Source organism: Neolamprologus multifasciatus, chromosome 20, assembly GCF_963576455.1.
Source record: "Neolamprologus multifasciatus chromosome 20, fNeoMul1.2, whole genome shotgun sequence".
Classification (NCBI taxonomy): Eukaryota; Metazoa; Chordata; class Actinopteri; order Cichliformes; family Cichlidae; genus Neolamprologus; species Neolamprologus multifasciatus.
The window spans coordinates 13,314,371-13,335,324 of NC_140458.1; the positions used below are offsets into that span (position 1 = coordinate 13,314,371).

General features: G+C 38.0%; 2 protein-coding genes and 1 pseudogene across 3 annotated transcripts; all 3 read left to right on the plus strand.

Annotated features, from left to right (window-relative positions):
- The first annotated feature begins 3,033 nt into the window (after positions 1–3,033).
- On the plus strand, positions 3,034–7,514 carry LOC146494573 (cytosolic sulfotransferase 3-like). The gene is made up of 8 exons (XM_085146941.1): positions 3,034–3,176; positions 3,993–4,131; positions 4,235–4,357; positions 4,532–4,632; positions 4,815–4,941; positions 5,017–5,114; positions 6,805–6,979; positions 7,055–7,514. Exons 1-8 carry the CDS (start codon positions 3,156–3,158, stop codon positions 7,165–7,167), a joined length of 897 nt encoding a protein of 298 aa, XP_085003067.1. The 5' UTR covers positions 3,034–3,155; the 3' UTR covers positions 7,168–7,514.
- A 1,429-nt stretch (positions 7,515–8,943) lies between these two features.
- LOC146494574 (cytosolic sulfotransferase 1-like) lies at positions 8,944–11,235 on the plus strand (annotated as a pseudogene). The gene is made up of 8 exons (XR_014871549.1): positions 8,944–8,982; positions 9,100–9,220; positions 9,737–9,859; positions 9,940–10,075; positions 10,242–10,368; positions 10,452–10,549; positions 10,647–10,822; positions 10,895–11,235. The product of XR_014871549.1 is annotated as a cytosolic sulfotransferase 1-like (transcript).
- A 2,945-nt stretch (positions 11,236–14,180) lies between these two features.
- On the plus strand, positions 14,181–19,842 carry LOC146494575 (cytosolic sulfotransferase 3-like). The gene is made up of 7 exons (XM_085146949.1): positions 14,181–15,036; positions 15,397–15,525; positions 16,077–16,177; positions 16,259–16,385; positions 16,482–16,579; positions 16,855–17,029; positions 17,136–19,842. The coding sequence occupies exons 1-7, from the start codon at positions 14,898–14,900 to the stop codon at positions 17,246–17,248; spliced, it is 882 nt and encodes a 293-aa protein (XP_085003075.1). The 5' UTR covers positions 14,181–14,897; the 3' UTR covers positions 17,249–19,842.
- Positions 19,843–20,954: the final 1,112 nt, after the last annotated feature.

Genomic DNA, 20,954 nt, shown 5'->3' on the forward strand with positions numbered 1-20,954 from the left:
AAGGGTTACTGCATCGGCTTATAGGTTCAGTATGTGCATAAAAAAAGAAATCTTTATAGTTCATTTAATGATATTCTCTCTTTGTAACAGGATTAAGATAATAAAAAAAATGCAACTTTTTTTTCTTTCCCTGCATATTTCAAATCTTTTATTTCAGTCTTGTATTCGTCTTAGCCTTTTAATGTTGTCTCATGTTACCACCTAGTGGGTTAAAAGAGAATAAAACTTTCCCTTCATCATTAGTAAGTGAGTAAGTAACAAAATACATACATACATAAATAAATAAATAAATAAATAAATAACACTAGAAATAATCACAACAAAATATCCTAGGAAATTAAAAAACAATTAATAGAAACAATCAATTTTAAAAAACATAATAAAAGATGGTGATAACAAAAGAAAAGTCTTAAACTGCTTTTCAAAGGAGTCCACAGAGTCAGCTAAATATAGCTGGAGTGGGAGACTATCCACAGACCAGAGTTATTCAAGATTTGTAATGATCTAATTAGTGTTTATTTTTATTTTGCTTTGACTTTTGGCTTTTAATTCAGTCTAGTTGCAGTTACCCAAGTGAATTTGCTCATTTCAGTTTAGTCTTTACTTTTTTGAAAATGTTTAGTTTCTATTAGTTTCAGTCTTATTTTTAGTTGCTATTCATTATTATTGGATCGTGCAATGCTCACAGTCTTGTAGACATCCAAAGACTCAATAAATGTTTCCATCAAAGCCTCATCTGGCAAGTTTTGATAAAAAAAAAAATTTCCCCCCAAATAACAAACACTAATACTATATTTACTCTTTAAAAAAATGTTCATTAGTTTTCAAAGTTCACAGATTAATTTCAGTTTGTTTGAACTTTTTAGAAGTTTAGTTTTTAAAAATATGATATATTTCAATTTTTTTATTTTACTGAATTTCTTTTTCACATCTAGTTTTAATTTTTAGTTTAGTTTTAGTGAGCTATAATAACCTTGCCACAGACTGAAATACTCTGTCCCCCCAATCTTTAGTCTCAACAGAAACTAATACGTTTTTAGCCTGCACTTAAAGTCTTCTCATAGAAGTGTGTTTAAGAAGAAGCTCAATACCTCAGAGTCACAGGGTGGTGGAGCCCTTCACCCTTAACATAATTTGAAAGGTGGGGTACAGCATGAACTTACTGCCAGCCTATAGCAGGGCCCTCTCTTTAACATGCTAATTAATCATTCCTACCATATTCTTCTGACTGTTTTCTTTAGAGTTGATCTTGCTTGTACTTTACCCCTCCGAATAGTGTTTGTTTGTGTGACCTTTGGTCTTAGAACGTGTTTTGCAAGCTAAAATCTGCAACTTCCTTTTTGTTCAAACAAACCCAATGTGCAGTTGTAATTTTTAACTTTTCATTTATTTTTCAGTTCCTTCTGTAAACATTAATTCTGGTTTTATGTTTACATTTCAAAGATTATATTTTGATGTTTGTGATTTTAATAATAAGTTCCATTAAACTGACCTGCAAAAAATGACTTATTGTTTGTCACTACAGTAACTACGATACTGATGTTCTAACTATTGTCCCCATATTAAAAATGTAAGCATAAAACACATGCATGCAGGAGATTTTTGTTATTTTTTAATACTTGCAAAAGTAGTTAAGCATAACTGCTAAACTGGAACAATAATGCTGATAAAGACCACAAGCCCAGAAATGATTTTACTCTCCTTGATGTGTCTTTAAAGTAGATTAACTCCAGCCAGAAAGCCTATTCTCTTTATCTACAGCTATGTTGGATTTGAAAATCAAGATTTCCTTCTGACTTTTAAAAGCTTACTTTTCAAAGGGGAACACATTTGTTCCCTCTCTTAAACCTCTGTACAGTCATATATAAAAAGCTTTGTCATTGCATGACATTGCTTTTTGTTCAGTGGTCATGTGCAGTGTTGGGGAGTAACGGAATACATGTACCGCCGTTACGTATTTAAAATACAAAATATGAGTAACTGTATTCCGTTACAGTTACCGTTTAAAAAGGTGGTATTTAGAATACAATTACTTTGTTGAAATAAATGGATTAGACGGTGGTACTTCCCTGTTTCATATTGTGGCGGGTCAGGCCTATTTGGGTTTTGTTTGACAGCTACGTTCTGTGGTTCCAGGCGGCAGCGTTATGGTTGACATGGTTACAGGGTGACGCTCTCTCTCTCTGCGTGTTTCCTGGGTGAGAGAGCAACTTTTTGTTAATGTAGCATCATGGGCAGTGTAGTCCGTGCTGCAGGGAGAATGTACTGCCATACATGTTATGTGTCTGTGAGCGAGGGAGGGAGAAAAAGGAAAAGTATGAGCTGTCATCAAGCAAAAAGCTGGAAGCATGTAAATATAATAATAACCACTGCAGCCAAGAAGAGAGCCTGACGAGCCCAGTTGTAAGTAAGCTATTAAGACTCGACTGTACACCGTGTTCGTGTTTTCCTCTGAAACAATAAGTTCCGTTGGAGCAGCCTTTCAACGCCTCTCTCTGTCTCTCGCAAGCAAAGTTGACCCAGACAACAAAGTAAAGCTAGTTTTCGGCTACGAGCCCGACACAGAACCCACCGTATTAGCCAGAGGTCCCTTTACGTTCGGAGCTGCGGACCTTCAGTAACAGTAATAAATCACAGCAATAGTACATTCACGTAGTTGTAAACAGCATGATAATATATTAAGTAATCCAAAGTATTCAGAATACGTTACTCTTATTGAGTAATGTAACGGAATACGTTACAGAATACATTTTAGTATTCTGTATTCTGTAATGGAATACATTTTAAAAGTAACCTTCCCAACACTGGTCATGTGATAATATTACTGTAACGTCATCCAAACTTCTAATCAATGTATTGTATATCGTGCATTTGCTATACTGTCCATTTAAAATGTCATACCAAATAAAGTGCTTTGAATGCACGAGTAATGTTTTCATTGACACAATTCTAGGATTCATTTAGATCCTAGAATTGGAAAAGAAATGCTCCCAACAAAAGGATCAGGAAGTCAGGGAAGGGCTGGAATTTCAGTTCTCCCCTGGGAGGGCCCCTCTCACTGTGGCGTGTTACGTAATCAGAAGTTGCTTATAAAATACTCATCTGGTCAGAGAAAAATCCCAGTAAGAGAAACCAGACAAAAACCGGCAATCAGCATGTCTCTTGATCCAGAGAAGGTATGCCTGACATCTTTTAACCAAACTGTTTTTGTTGTTCTTGTTGCTTCAGCTAGAGTTTGCTCTAATTTTATGGTGTTTGTCTCTTGTTAAGCATGTAGAGCTAAGCTAGTGACAATGGATTTATCTGTTAAAGTCGTGTAAAAGCATGGATGAGCCATGTGGGTTCATTTTATTTTGCAAGTCAGAGGGTTACTTTAACAATCAGCACCTGTGTTTTTGTTGAGCAGCAGCCAGACTTTCTCTCTGAGCACACCAAGTATTTTTGTGCTGTTAACCATTTGTGATCTCAATCTCTCTTTAAAGAGGACTTGTATAAAACAGCTTGAAGCATGATCTGACTTCATTACCCACAGATGGCACTGCAGTACCTGATTACATTACATTACATTGATTTCTTAGCCTTGATAAAGACAGCAAGAGCCCTGGTCCTCATAATATTTCACGGAAACTTTAACAAGCCTGAGAGCAGCTGAGTGGTATTTCTATTATACATTTAACTGGTTAGTACACAAACAAAGTGTCCTCACTCTGTAGAAACAGTCAGCCATTGTAACCAATGTAAAATTTAATTTGTACCATCTGCATTCATACCATGAGTGAAATTTATAACTTGCAAACAATATTTTCCCTGCTTTATATTCTCTCTCTGTGTGTTTTTTATTTATTTATGTACATATTAACTGCATCATAAGTGATTTATTGTTGTTTTTAATCATCATGACGCACAACAAGTGTCCTTTTTGGGACAATAAAGTGAATTTAAGTACACATTCAGATTTTTTTTAAATTCTGGTTTTTGCTTTTTTCCCAAAGGCAGTTTTTCCTTCTCGACAACAACTGTTTGATTTCCATGGAGTCTCAATGATTCCCATTTTCACAAACAACTGGGAGAACGTTCAAAACTTTCAGGCCAGACCGGATGATATACTTATTGCAACATATCCCAAAGCAGGTCGGTCCAAGAAAGAGGTATAAACCTTTACAGCTCATCAAGGTGTGTGCATAGAGGTCAGTGTAGGGGTCATGTTAACTTCTTTTTCCCCCTCTCACTTTAGGAACCACATGGGTCTCCCAGATTCTTGACCTGCTGTATTTTGGTCAGACAGAGCGACAGAAAACCATCCCTATCTTTGAGAGAGTGCCCTTCCTGGAGATTGCCGTTCCACCTTTGTTTTCAGGTTTTTGATCAAATGTACCAATTTTACACAAACACCTACAAACCATTATGGATCGTTGGCCTCTTTTTCCTCAAACATGGCTAAAATCATATCGCTATGTTACCGTTGGTTAGTTGGTATTAACATTTTACACAGTCAAACTTGTGTTTTTTTCATCTTCATCCCTCCATGCAGGAAAAGACCTGGCAGACAAGCTGCCCACCACCCCTCGACTCATTAAGACTCATTTTCCTGTCCAGTTTGTGCCAAAGTCCTTCTGGGAACAAAACTGCAAGGTTGCATTTTCCTGTCTGTTGTTTGCATCAGCTCAGTGTATTATCAAGAAGCTAATAATAATACCAATAATAGTGCAGTTTTACACTTGGTTTAAGTTCAATTTGAAGCCTACCAAGAGAATTTGAGATTCATTTGAGTTAAGAGTTTGTTTTTCCTTTTCCTTTTTAAAAATCTTTTGTAGATTGTCTATGCAGCCCGCAATGCAAAGGACAACATGGTGTCTTTTTTCCACTTTGATCGCATGAATATTGCTCACCCAGAGCCTGGCGACTGGAGCAACTACATCCACAGATTCATGGAAGGAAAAAGTATGCATAAAATACTATATTGAAGTTATTTTCATTTACTGTATGATTGCTATTTTCCTGTTTCTCTGGCCCTAGTGGTGTTTGGCTCCTGGTATGACCATGTGAATGGCTGGTGGAAGAAGAAACAGACTTACTCAAACATTCACTACATGTTCTATGAAGATATGATTGAGGTAATACATTCCTTTGTGAGTCCCTTTCTCTTTACGCTACTTGCTTGAAGCTCTCATTTAGTAGCTTATAATGCTGTAATGATGGTTGTAATGTTGTGATGATACAGTTAGGTCCATAAGTATTTGGACAATGTCACATTTCTTTTGTAATTTTGCCTCTGTGTACCACCAGAAAGGCTGTTAAGTCAAGCAGTCAGTTTGTTTTAACTTAAAAATAACTGGACACAAACATAGTTATAACTATATGGACTTGCTTTGAGATGTACTTCGAGGCCTTTACTGCAGCCACCTTCAGGTGCTGCATGTGTGGGTCTCTGTCTTCAGTAACTAAACTGCATGCTCTATTGGATTGAGAGCAGGTAACTGACTTTGCCACTGAAGACTATCCCCTTTCCTTCTCTTAAGAAATTTCTGGGTTGCTTCGAGTCGTTATTTGTTTATATTATGACGCACTGTCTCATCAGTTTTGCAGCATTTGGATAAATCTGAGCAGATAGTATAGCCCTGTGCACTTCAAAAATCATCCTACTTCTATCAGTAGACACATCATCAATAAACAGCAGTGACTTTGTTCCACTGGCAGCTATACATGCCAAAACATCATCTCCACTATGTTTGACAGATAATGTGGTATGCTTTAGATCAGGGGTCTCCAGCTCCAGTCCTCGAGAGCTACTGTCCTGCAGCCTTTAGATGCATCCCTACTCCAAATAACTCTTATCTATAGGGATGGGTACCGGTATCCGGTGCCATGATGGCACCGGTTCTGACATAAACGGTAGTAACCAGACCGAAAAGCAGCGCACATTTCGGTGCTTTATTTCGGTGCTTTTTTTTCCTGAGATGTCACACACTTTGAATTCTAGCCAATCATTTTACGTTTCCGAGGATAGTAGGCGGGCCCTTTTAGAGCAGAGCTACAGATTAAAAGTGCCCAAGGCGAAGCGGTCAAATGTCTGGCTGTACTTCACAGAAAAAGATGCAAACTCAGCAGCCTGCAACAAGTGCTTTAAGCTGATACTATGCAAAGGAGGTAACACCTCAAATCCGATGAAACACCTGGCGACGCATAGCGTTTTTTGTTTTTTTTTTAAAAAGCGCCGTATTTGATAGCTTGCTGCGAGATCTCACACCGAGCGCATCTACTGCGGGTGTGGTGGTGACGGATGATGATGGCAGCAGCAGCCGTTCTTCTCTGCGTGAGTAGCTTCATGTTGTTCGTGTATAATTTACGTTGAGTAGGCTAACCACGTTATTACATTAATGAATGTAAGGTGAACTAGCAAACACTGTCGTAGTTACATGCAGCTGTCTTCTTGATTGATGGCAGATACTCCCTTCACCCTGGCCAAAAAGGCTAAAATGACCAAAGAAAAAGTGGAAAACAGTTAAACATGAGAGGTTTTTGGACAAAGTTTGTGTTTTTTTTTCCCATTGTTTAAGCACTGCTTCCAGCCAAGAGTGATACCATATATGCCCTATAGCTGCAGAAAAGGTCAACATTGTTATCTTTTTACAAAAAAAAAACCAGCTGAACATGAGAGGTTTTTGGACCAATTTTGTGTTCTCCATTCTTTAAGCACCGGTTTGAGCACCGTTTAAGCACCGGCACCGTTTCAAAAGTACCAGTTTGGCACCGGTATCGGATAAAACCTAAACGATACCCATCCCTACTTATCTATCTTTTCAGGACACTGAACGGGAAATAGACAAACTCTGTAGCTTCCTCAGTTTGTCCAATTCAGCTGAGGAGAAGAAAATGATTGCAGGTGGAGTCCAGTTTGATAAGATGAAAAAGGATGAGATGACCAACTATTCCACGTTCTCCATTTTAGATTTCAAGATTTCTCCCTTCATGAGAAAAGGTACATTGAACCATATTGTGATGCATGAGGTGATATTAGGAAAAATACCTGACTGATTTTTATCTGTTTCTGCAGGAAAGGTTGGTGACTGGAAGAACCACTTCACCGTCGCTCAGAATGAAGTGTTTGATGAAGACTACAAGGAGAAGATGAAAGATCCCACACTTCAGTTCCGCACTGAAATTTGAACAGAGGCAGGCATATAGTATGTAAAAAGGGTCACTGATTGACTTTATCTAAATCTTTAACTAAATCAATGTGCTTTATATTATTAATCCCAAATTAAAAGGCATTTCATGTTTGAAAGTGAATATTTATGTCACTACAAACAAAAAAATATTGGACATTACCAGTAACACTGTACTGCAATACTGAAACTAAAGTTGGTCTGTAGATTAAAATGTCTAAAGTATAAAGTAATACGAAAGTTTACTTTAAAGTTTTTTACTAAGTGCCAACAGCCCATTTTTTATTGTTACATTTTTATATGTTACATGTGAGGCATAAAAAAAATAAAAGGTAATGACTGGTCCATTTGTTTTGCAGGGTTTTGTATTTGATTTTATTCAGGTTTAGTTACATTTTACATTTTACAGCCAGGTAAAAAATCTGCATTGTTCTGTCAAGAAATACCAAACTAGCAACAATGTATTGTTTGTGTCGCTGAAATCAATATGAATTCCTCTGTCTGGGGGCTTTTGAGGATGTGGTTTACCCAAGACAAAATGAATACAACTATACTTATCGTATTTTAATTAGTCAATACTATTTATAAACTAAATATAAAATACAAATGTACCTTATCACAGGGGATCGTCCTCCTGGCCCTGGGAGCAGTACTGTCTAATAGGGTCTCCCATTAGAAATTGATCACAAGGGAGGCACCAGATTAAGACCAATTCAAAACATGCTAATGGAAATTCCTGCACCGTATAATCTCACCATGGGAAATCAAGGCCCCTCTTGGAGCCAGATTGGTGACTGGATCTGGATTAATGAGGCTTGTTCAGGCACAGCTTCAAGAAATCATATGAATCCACCATCCTGTGGCAGGGCACCAGAGCCAGGGTCAGTGTAATCTGGGTAGCAGGCAAAGGCAAGGGCTAGGCATATTGACAGCCCCAAAGCATCACAGACTTTGTTTTGTGGGAAGTGAACTGTCTTGCTAGCAGGAAAGAAACCTAGATAACTAGATGTAGTTAGGTTCACCACGACATAAGGGTCCTGGAACCAAACTCCCGGAGAAGGGCTGGACTCATTCTTTTTCCAGAGTGGCCCATGGTGAAAGGTGCTGGTGAAGTCTGACTCACACAGCCTTGGCCAGCCACTTGAATAGGTATACCAGTCATATAGAAGGCAGGAGAATAAACCAGCTGTTCTCCACAGAACCATCCAAGGTGTATTCTCAGTGGCAGGGGAACAATATGAGAACAGCAGCACCACCAAGTCTGGAGATAGAGTAATACTGGAAGAGCATATGGGACAAGGGTGTTATGTATAACAACAATGTTCAGTGGCTCGTGAATCTAAAGGCAGACCACAGCAACCTCCCTAAACAGGGTCTGGGGAGGCTGTTACCCTGAGCAGGGTCCAGTAACCATCACAGTGCTAGACATCCAAGAAAGGGTCTCAAGTATGAAGAGCTGGACAGCACCAGGCCTGGACATGGTTCACGGCTAAAGAAGCCAGCTGCACTCAATGAACTTCTAGCAGCACAAATGAACCAGCTGCTAGTCAATAAGAGACAGCAGTACAATATGGAAGCTCCTGTCCAGGCATCATAGCGGCTAAGATGAATAGGCATATGGCTCAAAACATGAGCGGGCACAGAAGGGAATTGGCACGAGTATCAATATCAGTGGAGTGAAACACCAGGTACTGGTAGACAGAGCAGCCGAGACTACAAACCCTGGCTCAACAACCTGTGCACCACTTGGATTGACTACAAGAAGGCCCATGACTTGATGCCCCACAACTGGATCCTTTTTGGGAATGTGCTGCAGGTCTGAATGACAGGAAAGGATGTATATTTACAAATGAAATGAAGTTGACCAGGCAAAACATGACAACATTTTGTGTTCATATTGTCTGTAATGACACACAAGTCAAAGTAAATTTAGAAATCACTAATTTCTATACTTTTCCATACTGTCCCAACTTTTTCTGATTTGGGTTTGTATGAACAAGAGGGAAGTGCTGGACTTTCACAATGCAACGCAAAGCTCGGATATGCTGGTAGTGGTGTGTTTCGCAACCAGACGTTTGGTAGAAAACACTTAGCTGGTGAGGGAGTAATGCATTCAAAGAAGCAAGGCAGAACCCAGATCATGTTCCTTTACCCTGAAACGGTATGTATGATATCTCTAAACAAAACCGTTTTAGTATCTTTTTTTAGCTACAATTTGATTTCCTTTCATGGAGTTTTTACTTGTTAAGCATGTAATTCTGAGCTAAAAACAAAGAAAGTAGTTTGAATGCATGTAGGAGCAATCGATAATCAATTTATTTGACAAAATGTGAAAGTTTGTCACTTGGCACTAGTGTTTTTGTTGAGTTCAACTAAAGACTTCATCTCTAAGCACAAGGGCTTTTGTGCTGTTAATCATTTGTTGTATCACTCTCTTTATAGAGGACTTGTAGAAATAAGCTTGACTTCACTACCCACAACTGCCAAAAGTCTTTTTCTTCTCTGCAGTCAAATACCTGCAGTTGCTGTTCAAACATTCAGATGTCTGTTTTTTCTCTTTTCCCCAAAAGGCAATTTTGTCTTCCAGACCAGAGCTGTCTCCCAGATCCTTGACCTGCTGTATTTTGGTCAGACGTGTCCAGAGAGGCAAAAAACCATCCCCATCTAGGAAAAAGTACCCTTTCTGGAGATTGGTAACCTAAATCCAAAGACGGGATGGCAATCAGTCATTTTGCTATGGTTATATTATCATGTTACCTGTTTCCCATTTCAGGGTTTTCCTTACTCCATTATCACCCCTCCATGCAGGGAAAGACCTGGCAGACAAGCTGCCCACCCTCCCTCGACTCATTAAGACTCATTTTCATGTCCAGTTTGTGCCAAAGTCCTTCTGGGAGCAAAACTGCAGGGTACAGTAACCTGTGTGCTGTTTTTCAAGAAGCTGATAATAGTACTGATAACAGTGCAATCTAAGGCAACATGTCAGGCGTAACTTGAACCTTTAAGCCTAATAAGAAGCTCCAAAGTGTCTACTTCTGGTAAAGGTTTAAGATTTCTTTTTTCCATCTTCTGCAGATTGTTTATGTAGCCCGCAATGCAAAGGACAACATGGTGTCTTATTTCCACTTTGATCGCATGAATGGGGTTGAGCCAGAGCCTGGAGAATGGTATAACTACTTGCACAGATTTTTGGAAGGACAAAGTATGCATAAATAATACAGTTATCCTTAGTGTGAGGTGTAGATCTTTTCCTCTCATTGCTTAAGTGTTGTTCTTTGATCTTAGTGGTGTTTGGCTCCTGGTATGACCATGTGAATGGCTGGTGGAAGAAGAAACAGACTTACTCAAATATGCATTACATATTCTATGAAGATATGATTGAGGTAATCTGATTTCTTCGTTGGCACTTTCTTCTGCATGTTCTCATGCTCTCATCCAGGCGGTTTTAATGCTGCGATTAATTCCATGATGTGTTTCCAGGACACTGAACGGGAAATAGACAAACTCTGCAGCTTCCTCGGTTTGTCTCGTTCAGCCGAGGAGAAGAAAAATGATCTCAGGTGGAGTCCAGTTTGATAACATGAAAAAGAATGAGATGGCCAACTATTCTACAGCCCCAGTTATGGATTTCAAGATTTCTCCCTTCATGAGAAAAGGTATAGTGAACAGTAATGTGCTGCATTTGGTAACATTAGGAAAAATACCCGAATTATTATTTTTTTCTGCAGGGAAGGTTGGTGACTGGAAGAACCACTTCACCGTTGCTCAGAATGAAGTTTTTGACAAAGACTACAAGAAGAAGATGAAAGATCCCACACTTCAGTTCCACACTGAAATTTGAACAGAGCCAGGCATACAGACTGGATATAGTATGCAGCTACTGCTGTGGAGTGTGTATTACAAAGATCTCATTTAAATAAACTGTGGCATACATGTGACAGAATTATACAGTGGAATAATAAACACTCCAAATACCTTAATTTTACGTGTACACGCTTTGCTTTTATTGTATCCCACAGTGTATTCCACTGTGGGGCAACCTGCATGTGGCCAATAAAGCCTTCATTCATTCATTCATTCATTCAAAGGTTTACAATGCTGTGAAAAATGAATTTTTTCAAAACAAATTTTTTTAAAGAAGCGTCTCTGCTTGGAGCACTGGATTGAGGATTAAGAGGATTAAAGTATGCAAATACGGATCAAGAAACAGAAGTAAATTGCAAACACAATGTCATTTTATGCTCACAGGGTACAGAGAACAGAGACAGGTCTGCATAGAAAGTTATTCCAAGCCAAACATGAACAGCAAACTATGACAGAGTGTCATAGTGGCTCCAGCCTTAAGTAGACAGCCTGATTATGTAACGAGCCGCAGGTGAATATGATCAGTGACTCACTGACTGGCCGGCAGGAAGGTGGGGAATCAGGAAGAGCCACTACTGATGGGAAGATAAAAATAACCCCCACAAACATACAAACACTGCGAGGAAAGAGAGAGAAAGAGGGGTTAAAAGGTGGGCTAGTGCAAGAAACTTGGAGACCATGACAGATTATGAATGTTCATGCAGTCTGAACCTCCATCCCTTAAAAGTTGTACATTAAAGCAACACACACTGTTCCATAATGCTCAAGAAATGTAAAAATGCAACATAAAGCGTGCTAGAAATAAAGATCATAATAATATATTGGAAAGCATGAAAAAACAAAATGAAACAAGTACACTTTAAATACAACACTAATGCCTTTCACCTTTGTCCAAGAAAGAGATCCTGAGGCACTTGTGAATCCTGGTGCTTGGATCTTGTAGTTTAGCCATTGTAGGCATTGGAGAGTAGACAGTTGGTTGAGCAGGTCATCCATGCCTGCAGAGTCTTAGCATCCAAAGCAAATCTCAAATTGTGTCATCTATTGAAGACTAAATATTCAGTCAGGTTGCCAGCAGATGGCAGACTTGTTTCTGAAAGAGTTACTCCAAATGAGCCTTTACTTGGATTGAAGTTGATTATTTTGGGCCTTTTGAAGTGAAGAGTAGAAAAAGTACAGTGAAGAGGTATGATGTCATTTTTACCTGCCTGGCTTAATGAGCAGTCCATATTGAAGTGGTAACTTCTCTGGATATAGACTCCTTCAAAAATGGGCTCAGAACTCTCAACTCCATGAGAGAGAAAAGACAGAGTTAGTTGTGTTTGTGTTCTTCACTATGTAGAAACACCAAAACATAACTAAAATTGTATCGCTGCCATCTGCTTTATGTAATGTTTGTTAGCATTGCTATATTTTCCCCATGCTCCACATATTAAGACAATGTCCGACATGATAACTGGTTCTAATTTACAAAAGTCAACACATGTGAATAACAACAAACATCCTAACAAAGACGTGCTGATCTATAGATCCTTTTGGCTGAAGCACACAGATCATCGCCAGACACATCAGCAGCTGCAATTTTTACAGTTACTCTATTAGATGAAGGAAGAAACTATAATACATACACCATAAAAAACAAATTTAGCTTCCACTTATGCTATAAAAAACTAGGAAAAGTGCGTGTGTGTGTGTGTGTTTTTAAAGTTGCAACCTATCACTATCCCTCACCCTATCCCTTGCATCCCTACTCTGTCACAACAGCCTCTGTATGTCCTCTTTCACTACCTCCATATTACTACATCTTCACTGGATTTTCAGATGCAAGGGAAAACATACAGTCATTTTTACAACAAACATTAAAAAAGTACTATATTACAACTACAAAAAAATGTATATTAAAAGTAAGGTGATAACATAATGGTAACAAAATGTGACTCTTCCTACAGAGTACAAGTAAGAGACTATATTGCACAGAGTATGATAATAAGATGGATATTAAGCTGCATCCTAGTAATTTAAGTTATTGCTCACTAATGTCATGGAATTTTGCAAATAAAGTCTGCAACATGGAAAAAACTGTAGTCAAGCTATTTATTACTGCGCGCAGGAGAGCCAAACACACACATCAAACATTACAGTTCACAGTCATGCCAGTTCTGCCCCTGGCACGTCTCAGCTCCTCTTTTCTACCCCCCCCCCCCCCCCCCCACACACACACACAACTCTGTGTATCTTTTAGTTACAACAGGTTTCTGTCCCACGGGCTGTGGCTGGACAGAGAACAACTCCTACTGTCTTTTCCCAGGAAGCTCCTGGCACTGGCCCTGAGTTTCATCCTTCTGAGCAAAACAGTTAGTGACACATTGAAACAGCTAAGCAGTTTTTACGAGGTCATACTGACATGCACACTTTATCTAAGCATACAAAGGTTATACCAAATCCTACAGTGAGATTCTAAACGCATAAAGAAAATGTGAGGATAAACTAGAATTTTTCCATAACATTAATCAAATATTACCTTCCTCCCTCACTACCATCACTGCCCTCTGCTCCAATCCAAGCAAGGCTAATTTGAGCAGCTTTTAGAACGGCTGGGAAATTGTCATACATGTTGGCTGGTGCAAATTTCCTCTGTCAACGAGGAGTGAGGCAATAAACACGCAGCGCAGTTGTTGTCATAAAAGGCTCATTTCCATGGTGGCTATTCCCTACCAAGCTTTACTACTTCAGTGCCTAACTACTGAGTGGGGTCAGGTGCAAAGGGTGGCACCTACGGGAGAGAAAGAGGGCAAACCAAACTGCGATTTAACAGAAGATTTAGTGTCATTGTGTTTGTGTTTTTGATTGAAAGCGGGTGGGACAAAAGCTGGAAATGAAACATAATAGCCTTCATATTGATATTTCACCTATGCTGTTGTGCAAGTTTTTACTGCTGGCACTGTGCCTGTGCTTTTTTCTCAGAAGCAGTCGGTACTTTGACTAATCATTAATCAGTACCATACGGGCTGTTGATGTGCTACTGTTGATACGAGTTCCTTTTTAACCAGGTTTATGCTAAATGATTGACATCTAGTTAGATAAGAAGCTTTTTAATCCTATTAATATCAAATCTGTAAAATATTGTAAAAATAAAGATGGAAAGAGGGAGCGGGTTAATGCGTGATCTAAAACATTTTTTTTAAAACATAACCTTTGTCAATAGAAAATTGTATTTGTTTAGTCAGTATAAGCTTTTAATGATATAAGTTTATTTGTGATAGAATGCTGCATGATGATCTTTTCCTTGCTTAGAACTGATTGTTCTTTTCATTGCTCAGATCTGATTGTTCTTTATGAAACGTGTTCTGATATTTGTATCTGAATCTTTCCACAGCGATAGTAAGAAGTTGAACAAGCAGTTCTGACCTTGCACACACACACACACACACACACACATACACACACAATCACATACGCACATGCTCATGTCACTGAACGAACGTATTAATTCCTGTTGTATAAATAAAGAAAGCAGCCGGTGACAGAGCGCAAGTCTGTGAGTGTCTCTTACGTGTAGGAGCGCTCTGTCACTTGTCCTCGCGAGTAAAGACAACTGCAGTGTTTGTGTTTTCTAACTCAAGTGTCTCAGCTGAAGAACTACGGGGTGATTTTAAGAAATCCCCTGTCAACCTTAAAAAGTAAAGTACACTGAGGGTATAATTACGGCACTGAAGGTTACTAATTTATGAAATGGATGAGGAGCAGAGAATAAAACAGTAAAGCAGACTAAAAATTACATTAAATGTGAGAAAGACACTTTAAAGTGTGGAATAAAAACTCAGGCAGGTATTTTAATTTAAAAAAAAAAGGTCAAAAAGTCAAGAGATGGAGGCACGACCTCGACCAGAACTGTTTGACTTCCATGGAGTTGGCATGATCAATCAGTTTACAAAAAACTGGGACAACATACAGAACTTCAAAGCAAGACCAGATGATATTCTTATTGCTACTTACACTAAAGCAGGTAAGGTTAATTTAACCTTAGTAGACAGAATTGTGCCAGCCGGGGTAAACATCGGAAAGTGAAGACATGTGAATGTAAACCGATTCAAACTCAAATCAAAGCCTTGGAAGTTATTTTAGACTCTCTTTATCTCTGTGTGTGTTTTATTGGCTTTAAAAATTGTTTTTATCTCATTAAGTTAAACCCTTTGAGCTGAATGTTGTGCTGAAAGACACTATATAAATAAAGCTTAAGGACAGAAGGCTTGTGTAGAGCTAATTACTATATATATATATTTTTTTTCTTTTTAAAAAAATAAATCATATCATGTATTGCTATATTTCCCACTGAACAGCATGGTTTTATCTGCTTCAACCTCAGGAACCACATGGGTCTCCTACATCCTAGATCTTCTGTATTTTGCGCACATGGGTCCAGACCATCAGACATCCATCACTCTTTATGACAGAGTACCCTTCCTGGAGATATGCAAACCCACTTTGCCATTAGGTCTCACATCAGTTTTGATTGCATAGATTTTTGTGTGTCACACATTGAAACGGCAGCTGCTAAAATACAACCTCACTCAGTGTGTTTCTCATTTGCTGTTGTCTCAACAGAGTGATCTAATTCTTAATCAAGTGCAATTTTTCTTTTTGCTTGATAATTATATTTGGTTATTTGTCAGTGTGCAAACACTGTAAATGTAAAACATCTCAAATTTGCCCTAAAATGTTGGACTTTTAGCCATGTTGAATACACTCACAAGAGACACAGACCTTCACAATAAAACAGGAAACAAGAAACCACTACACAGAGAAGCAGACCAGACACAGAACTGAACCTACACTAAACATGAGACACAAACCCTAAGAACTAATCCCTAAACACGAATAAACAGAAACATAGAATTCTAATAATAATCAATAAAGCACAAGAGCATCAGAAAATAATCCATAATGCAAAAAATAAACCAAAACATAAGAAACTCAAAATGCTGGATCAAAACGACCCAGAACCGTGACATTATTAGTGGCAAACCAATCATTCTTACCTTGCAGGTACAGACTTGGCAGACAAACTTCCCACCACTCCTCGTCTCATTAAAACTCATCTACCAGTCCAGTTTGTACCGAAGTCCTTCTGGGAGCAGCGCTGCAGGGTAAAATGCATATATACCTGTAACCATAGAGACATGGGATTTATGAAACAGATTAGAACTTGTTGTTGTCTGGTTCTGCAGGTAGTCTACGTGGCCCGCAATGCAAAGGACAATGCAGTCTCCTACTTCCATTTTGAACGCATGAGTAGTGCAATGCCAGAACCGGGGAAATGGAGCACCTTCATGCAGAACTTCATGGAGGGGAAGAGTGAGTTCAGTTTAGTTTTACTGTAGAAAGAAGAGACCATGTTTTCATTTTATTTCCCATGTAAACACTCTGTTGTGTTTTGTTGTGTGTTTGTAGTGGTTTTTGGATCGTGGTATGACCATGTGAACGGCTGGTGGGAGAAGAAGCAGACTTATTCAAATTTTCACTACATGTTCTATGAAGATTTGAATGAGGTATCATGAGCTGTGCTAAAGTATGCCATTTACAATAAAGCTCATTACATTAAAACGTGTCTTGATTTTGTTAATAAACACGTTGGCCTTGCTGAAAGATCAAATAGCTTTTAGGAAATACTTAGCCTTCGTCTGGTGTTCCAGTCTGCGGGACCGCTTTCTATGTTTACCAAAAGAAACATTATGCAGTTGTTATTTTAACTTCAAATTCGTTGCCTTTGTATCATTTTCTTTGAAGAACATATAAATGAAATATAAAATAACACTTCACACAGGACTGTGGACGAGAAATAGACCGACTGTGTTCCTTCCTTAGTTTGTCTCCATCACCTGAAGAGAAGGAAAGAGTCAAAGCCAGCGTGACTTTTGACAATATGAAACAAAATAAAATGACCAACTACTCCACGTACGAATCAATGAACCAGACTATATCTCCTTTCATGAGAAAAGGTATAAATGTCTAAACCTAAAAGTTGTTTTGTTCCCCTCTGTGTTTGTTCTGAAAACTGAGTATAGGTTGATCAAATAACCTGAATTATTTTCTCTCTTTCTTCAGGAAAAGTTGGTGACTGGAAGAACCACTTCACTGTGGCCCAGAATGAACAGTTTGATGAAGACTACAAGCAGAAAATGAAGAATCCTGATCTAAAGTTTCGTTATGAAATTTAGAGCTCCAGCTGGGTGTGATGGAACTCTGCACTGATATGTGATTAAAGAGTTAAGAAATAAGGCAAATTTGATATGACATTTAAACAGCCTAAATTTCAGGTAGGTGATAGAGACCTGTGGCAGAGTTCACAACCTCATATCCTTATTATCCTCATATCAGCACACCTTTTAAAAACCACTTTCTGTTTAAAGGCGATTCTTAGTTTTATTCTTACAAGATCCAACTAAACTCAAATAGAGAAATTAAAAAGGCAAACAACAAACAAAAGTCTAGGTGTTCAGGGAATGATGTAAAAATCCATTAGGGCACTAATACTCATGAAAGGGGTCAGTTTTACATATCTATTGGAAGGACCTTTACTTTCCCTCAGCTTTAGGGAGTATTTCAACATCTAATAACTCTTTCTTTAGCCTCAAACATTGATTCAATTCATCTGGACACAGTGGTTTTATCACTGAAGAATATTTAGTGGAAACTTCATTTTAAATTTGAGAAAGAAAACTAACTTTCGACTTGAATCCTTTGAAATTGCAGTTTCCACAAGACTTACAATTTTTTTTTTATTTGTAATTTAAAATATTTTTGCAATAAGGTTTGATTGAGAGTTCAATAATTTTTTATGAAATCTGTTTTTTGATTTGAAGAATAATACATTTCTAATAACCATTTATCTGCATAATCACAACAAGAGTGATGCTGAAACTTTTTGATGTCAACAGGACTTTTAAAGAGAAATAGACCAATGGTGTTCCTTCCTTTTGGGGAAGGAAAATGTCAAAATCAGTATAAAAATTAAAACAAAATGACAGTTCGTGTGATGAACCACAAGGTTTCTCCTTAAATGAGAAAATGCACAGAGCAAAACTTCTACAGTGTTTTTCTTTTTGTTTGTTTTTTTTTTGGCTCTTTAAAATAAATCATATGTCCTGCATTAAAAATCATCATTCAGTAATTAATTGGATTAAATCTAATGATGAAATATTAACTGTTATTTTTACCAGGTATTACTTCTGTCATGTTTAGTGCTGTTGCAGGCAGGATGAGGACTCACAGACACAGAAGGATAAAGAGGCAGCTTTATTGTGCTGTGCAGACACTCAAAAAATAAACTCACAAAGAATAGACCTAAACTAGAAACTAAGAACTTAAATACTAGAAAACTAGCAGAGATGGAAGCCAGAAACACAGAGAAACTCACATAGCATATGGAGTAACAACACAACAACGACACAGTGGAGGTAGGATAATCTAAACTCAATGACTTAAATATATACATAGAATTCCAAAAAATCAAGAACTAATAGTAGGTTACTCTGAGAAATACACATAAACAATGAGTTGAACTACATGAAGCTTGCAGAATTGTATGGCATCATACCTGATCTAAACATTTATATAAAACAAAGAAGAGAAACAAACAAAAGAAAACTTGTTGAGGCAGAATCCAGAGATGAACAGGAAAAACCAGAACCCTGAAAAGCAAGTGCACAAAGTGTGGTGTGGCTAGAAATAGTGAAGGTTACTGATTTGTGGAGTACAATCATGGAAGGAGTAGCAGAGATGATCAGATGATAAAGCAGTCAGAAATAGGACAGATGATACATGAGAATACAGAAAGAAAACTCGGGAAGCTATTTAGAAAAAAAAGCTATTAATTGAAATAGATGGAGGTCCTACCTCGGCCAGAAATGTTTGACTTCCACAGAGTCTGCATGGTCCATCAGTTTACTGACAACTGGGATAATCTACAGAACTTCAAAGCAAGACCAGATGATATTCTTATTGCTACTTACCCTAAATCAGGTAACTTTGGTAGACAGATTTTTATATGATCATGGGATTGAATTTCATGGTAATTAGGGGCTTAAAACACTTTTTTAAATACTCTTTTTCCAGGTTAAAATGATTATACAACATACAGCTTTAATTATTTAAAAAGCAAGAATTAAGTCACAACCTTGAATTGATTGGAATTTCTCTAATCCATTTGCTTTGATAAAAAGTAGAAACACAGGCTCAAATATATACATACACTCACTTAAAGCGTTTACTAAGTCATGCTGAATGTTCTAAGATATCTTTCAAATTGACAAGGCCAAGGACTATTAACTTCTTGTTACTGATCATGATTAACTGCAACCGGTAGCTTCTCTTTGCAGCATAAAAAAAGGATTTGTTTGACAACACTCATTGGATTTACCAAACTTCAGAACTATGGGAAAGTCCAAGAAAATCAGTGAAGATCTAAGAAGGAGAACAGCAAATTTACATAAGTTGGGAAAGTCTATTGGAGCAATTTTAGATGACCACAGAATCCAAGATAATCAGTTAAAACAATCGTATGTAAGTACAAGTTATTTGTCTGTGTTACCACTTTGCCAGGGTCTGGAAGAAGACCCAGTGTCATGAACCTAATTTTCACGCACACAAGTGGGGCCCAAAAATAAATCCAATACACTTCAGTACGAGCAAGTAAGTTTTATTATTCAACAAAAGGTGACCCAGAATAACCAAGGGAGGTGAGAGGCTAATTGCAGAACTGAAGAAAACTGGGATCACAGCTCAGGGAAGCCTGGGGTGATCAGGACCGTAGAAGGCTACTAGGTTACTAGTAGTGATGACCCGCTTGAAGCTGAAGCTCCGGTGCGTGTGTCAAAAAAAATCAACACACTGCTTCAGAAGCACTGTGTCGAAGCTTGATTCGTTTGGCCAGAGTCACGTGATCAGTGACGTCCGAATCTTCATTTAGAACCTAACCGCTTCGGTGTCTGAGTCAATGGTTTATAAGGAAATGAATCATTCGCGGGATTTGTGGAGTGTTTTGATGGTGACAGATAGCAAACCACTGATCATTCCACTGAGAGATTTGGAGCCAGCGAGGAATAGAGGAGGTTCTGTTGTGTGGGAGAATTTTGAGTTGATTTTTGTCAATCGGGTGGCTTTTCCAGCTTTGTGTTCTGGCTGTTTGCTTTTGTTTTGTGCGTGTTTATTTTATCTGAAAACGGGAAAAAGGTAAAATGTCAAAAATCTGCTTCCATAATATAAATATCATTAAATAACTTTAGAAAAACGTCCACTTGACTCTTTACATGTAATGTTGTAAAAATATATTTTTTATTGTTTAATTAATCTGAAAATGTTAGTCTGCCAAATGTGCAGCAATTGAATTTATTTATTCTCTTTATCTGATAGTTTGTGGGGCCCAGGTAGACTGTATAACTGCATCTCTACCAGTTTCTCTGCACTCTAGCCTCCTCTGTGCCATGTTTCCTTAAGGCAGGAGAAATTATCTCCACGAAAAGGAACAGGTTCGGCCATCGCACACTAGAACAAATTCTTTTCTTAAATAAAAATGAAAAAGGGCTACTTTAAATGCATCATGTTTTTAATTTGCAAGTTCATAAGCATTTTCCCTTTCCAGTTCACAATCAATTCTACTCCCAGGTCAAAAATATGTCTTGGAAAATATTATTTATAAATATACCCGTCTAGCGGTTAATTGCATAAGTGCATGGAGGCAAGACCTCACAGCAGAAGCATACTCCATAATGTGTTGTACATTATTATATGTATGTTATATGTAATGTGGTATTTTTCAATTATTGTATTTACCAACATCAAGAAGTCACAAGCAAAGAAAGACCAAACCGTGGTGCATGTTTAAACAAGGAGAGTTTACTGGTCAAAATTATTTATTAAACAAAC

Excerpts from the sequence above, each read along its gene's own strand:
- LOC146494573 (XM_085146941.1), top strand. The coding sequence starts at position 3,156 with ATGTCTCTTGATCCAGAGAAG. Across the intron at positions 3,177-3,992 it reads TGTCTCTTGATCCAGAGAAG|GCAGTTTTTCCTTCTCGACA; the intron begins GTATGCCTGACA and ends TTTTTCCCAAAG. Across the intron at positions 5,115-6,804 it reads TCTATGAAGATATGATTGAG|GACACTGAACGGGAAATAGA; the intron begins GTAATACATTCC and ends CTATCTTTTCAG.
- LOC146494575 (XM_085146949.1), top strand. The coding sequence starts at position 14,898 with ATGGAGGCACGACCTCGACCAGAACTGTTTGACTTCCATGGAGTTGGC. Across the intron at positions 15,037-15,396 it reads TGCTACTTACACTAAAGCAG|GAACCACATGGGTCTCCTAC; the intron begins GTAAGGTTAATT and ends CTTCAACCTCAG. Across the intron at positions 17,030-17,135 it reads ATCTCCTTTCATGAGAAAAG|GAAAAGTTGGTGACTGGAAG; the intron begins GTATAAATGTCT and ends CTCTTTCTTCAG.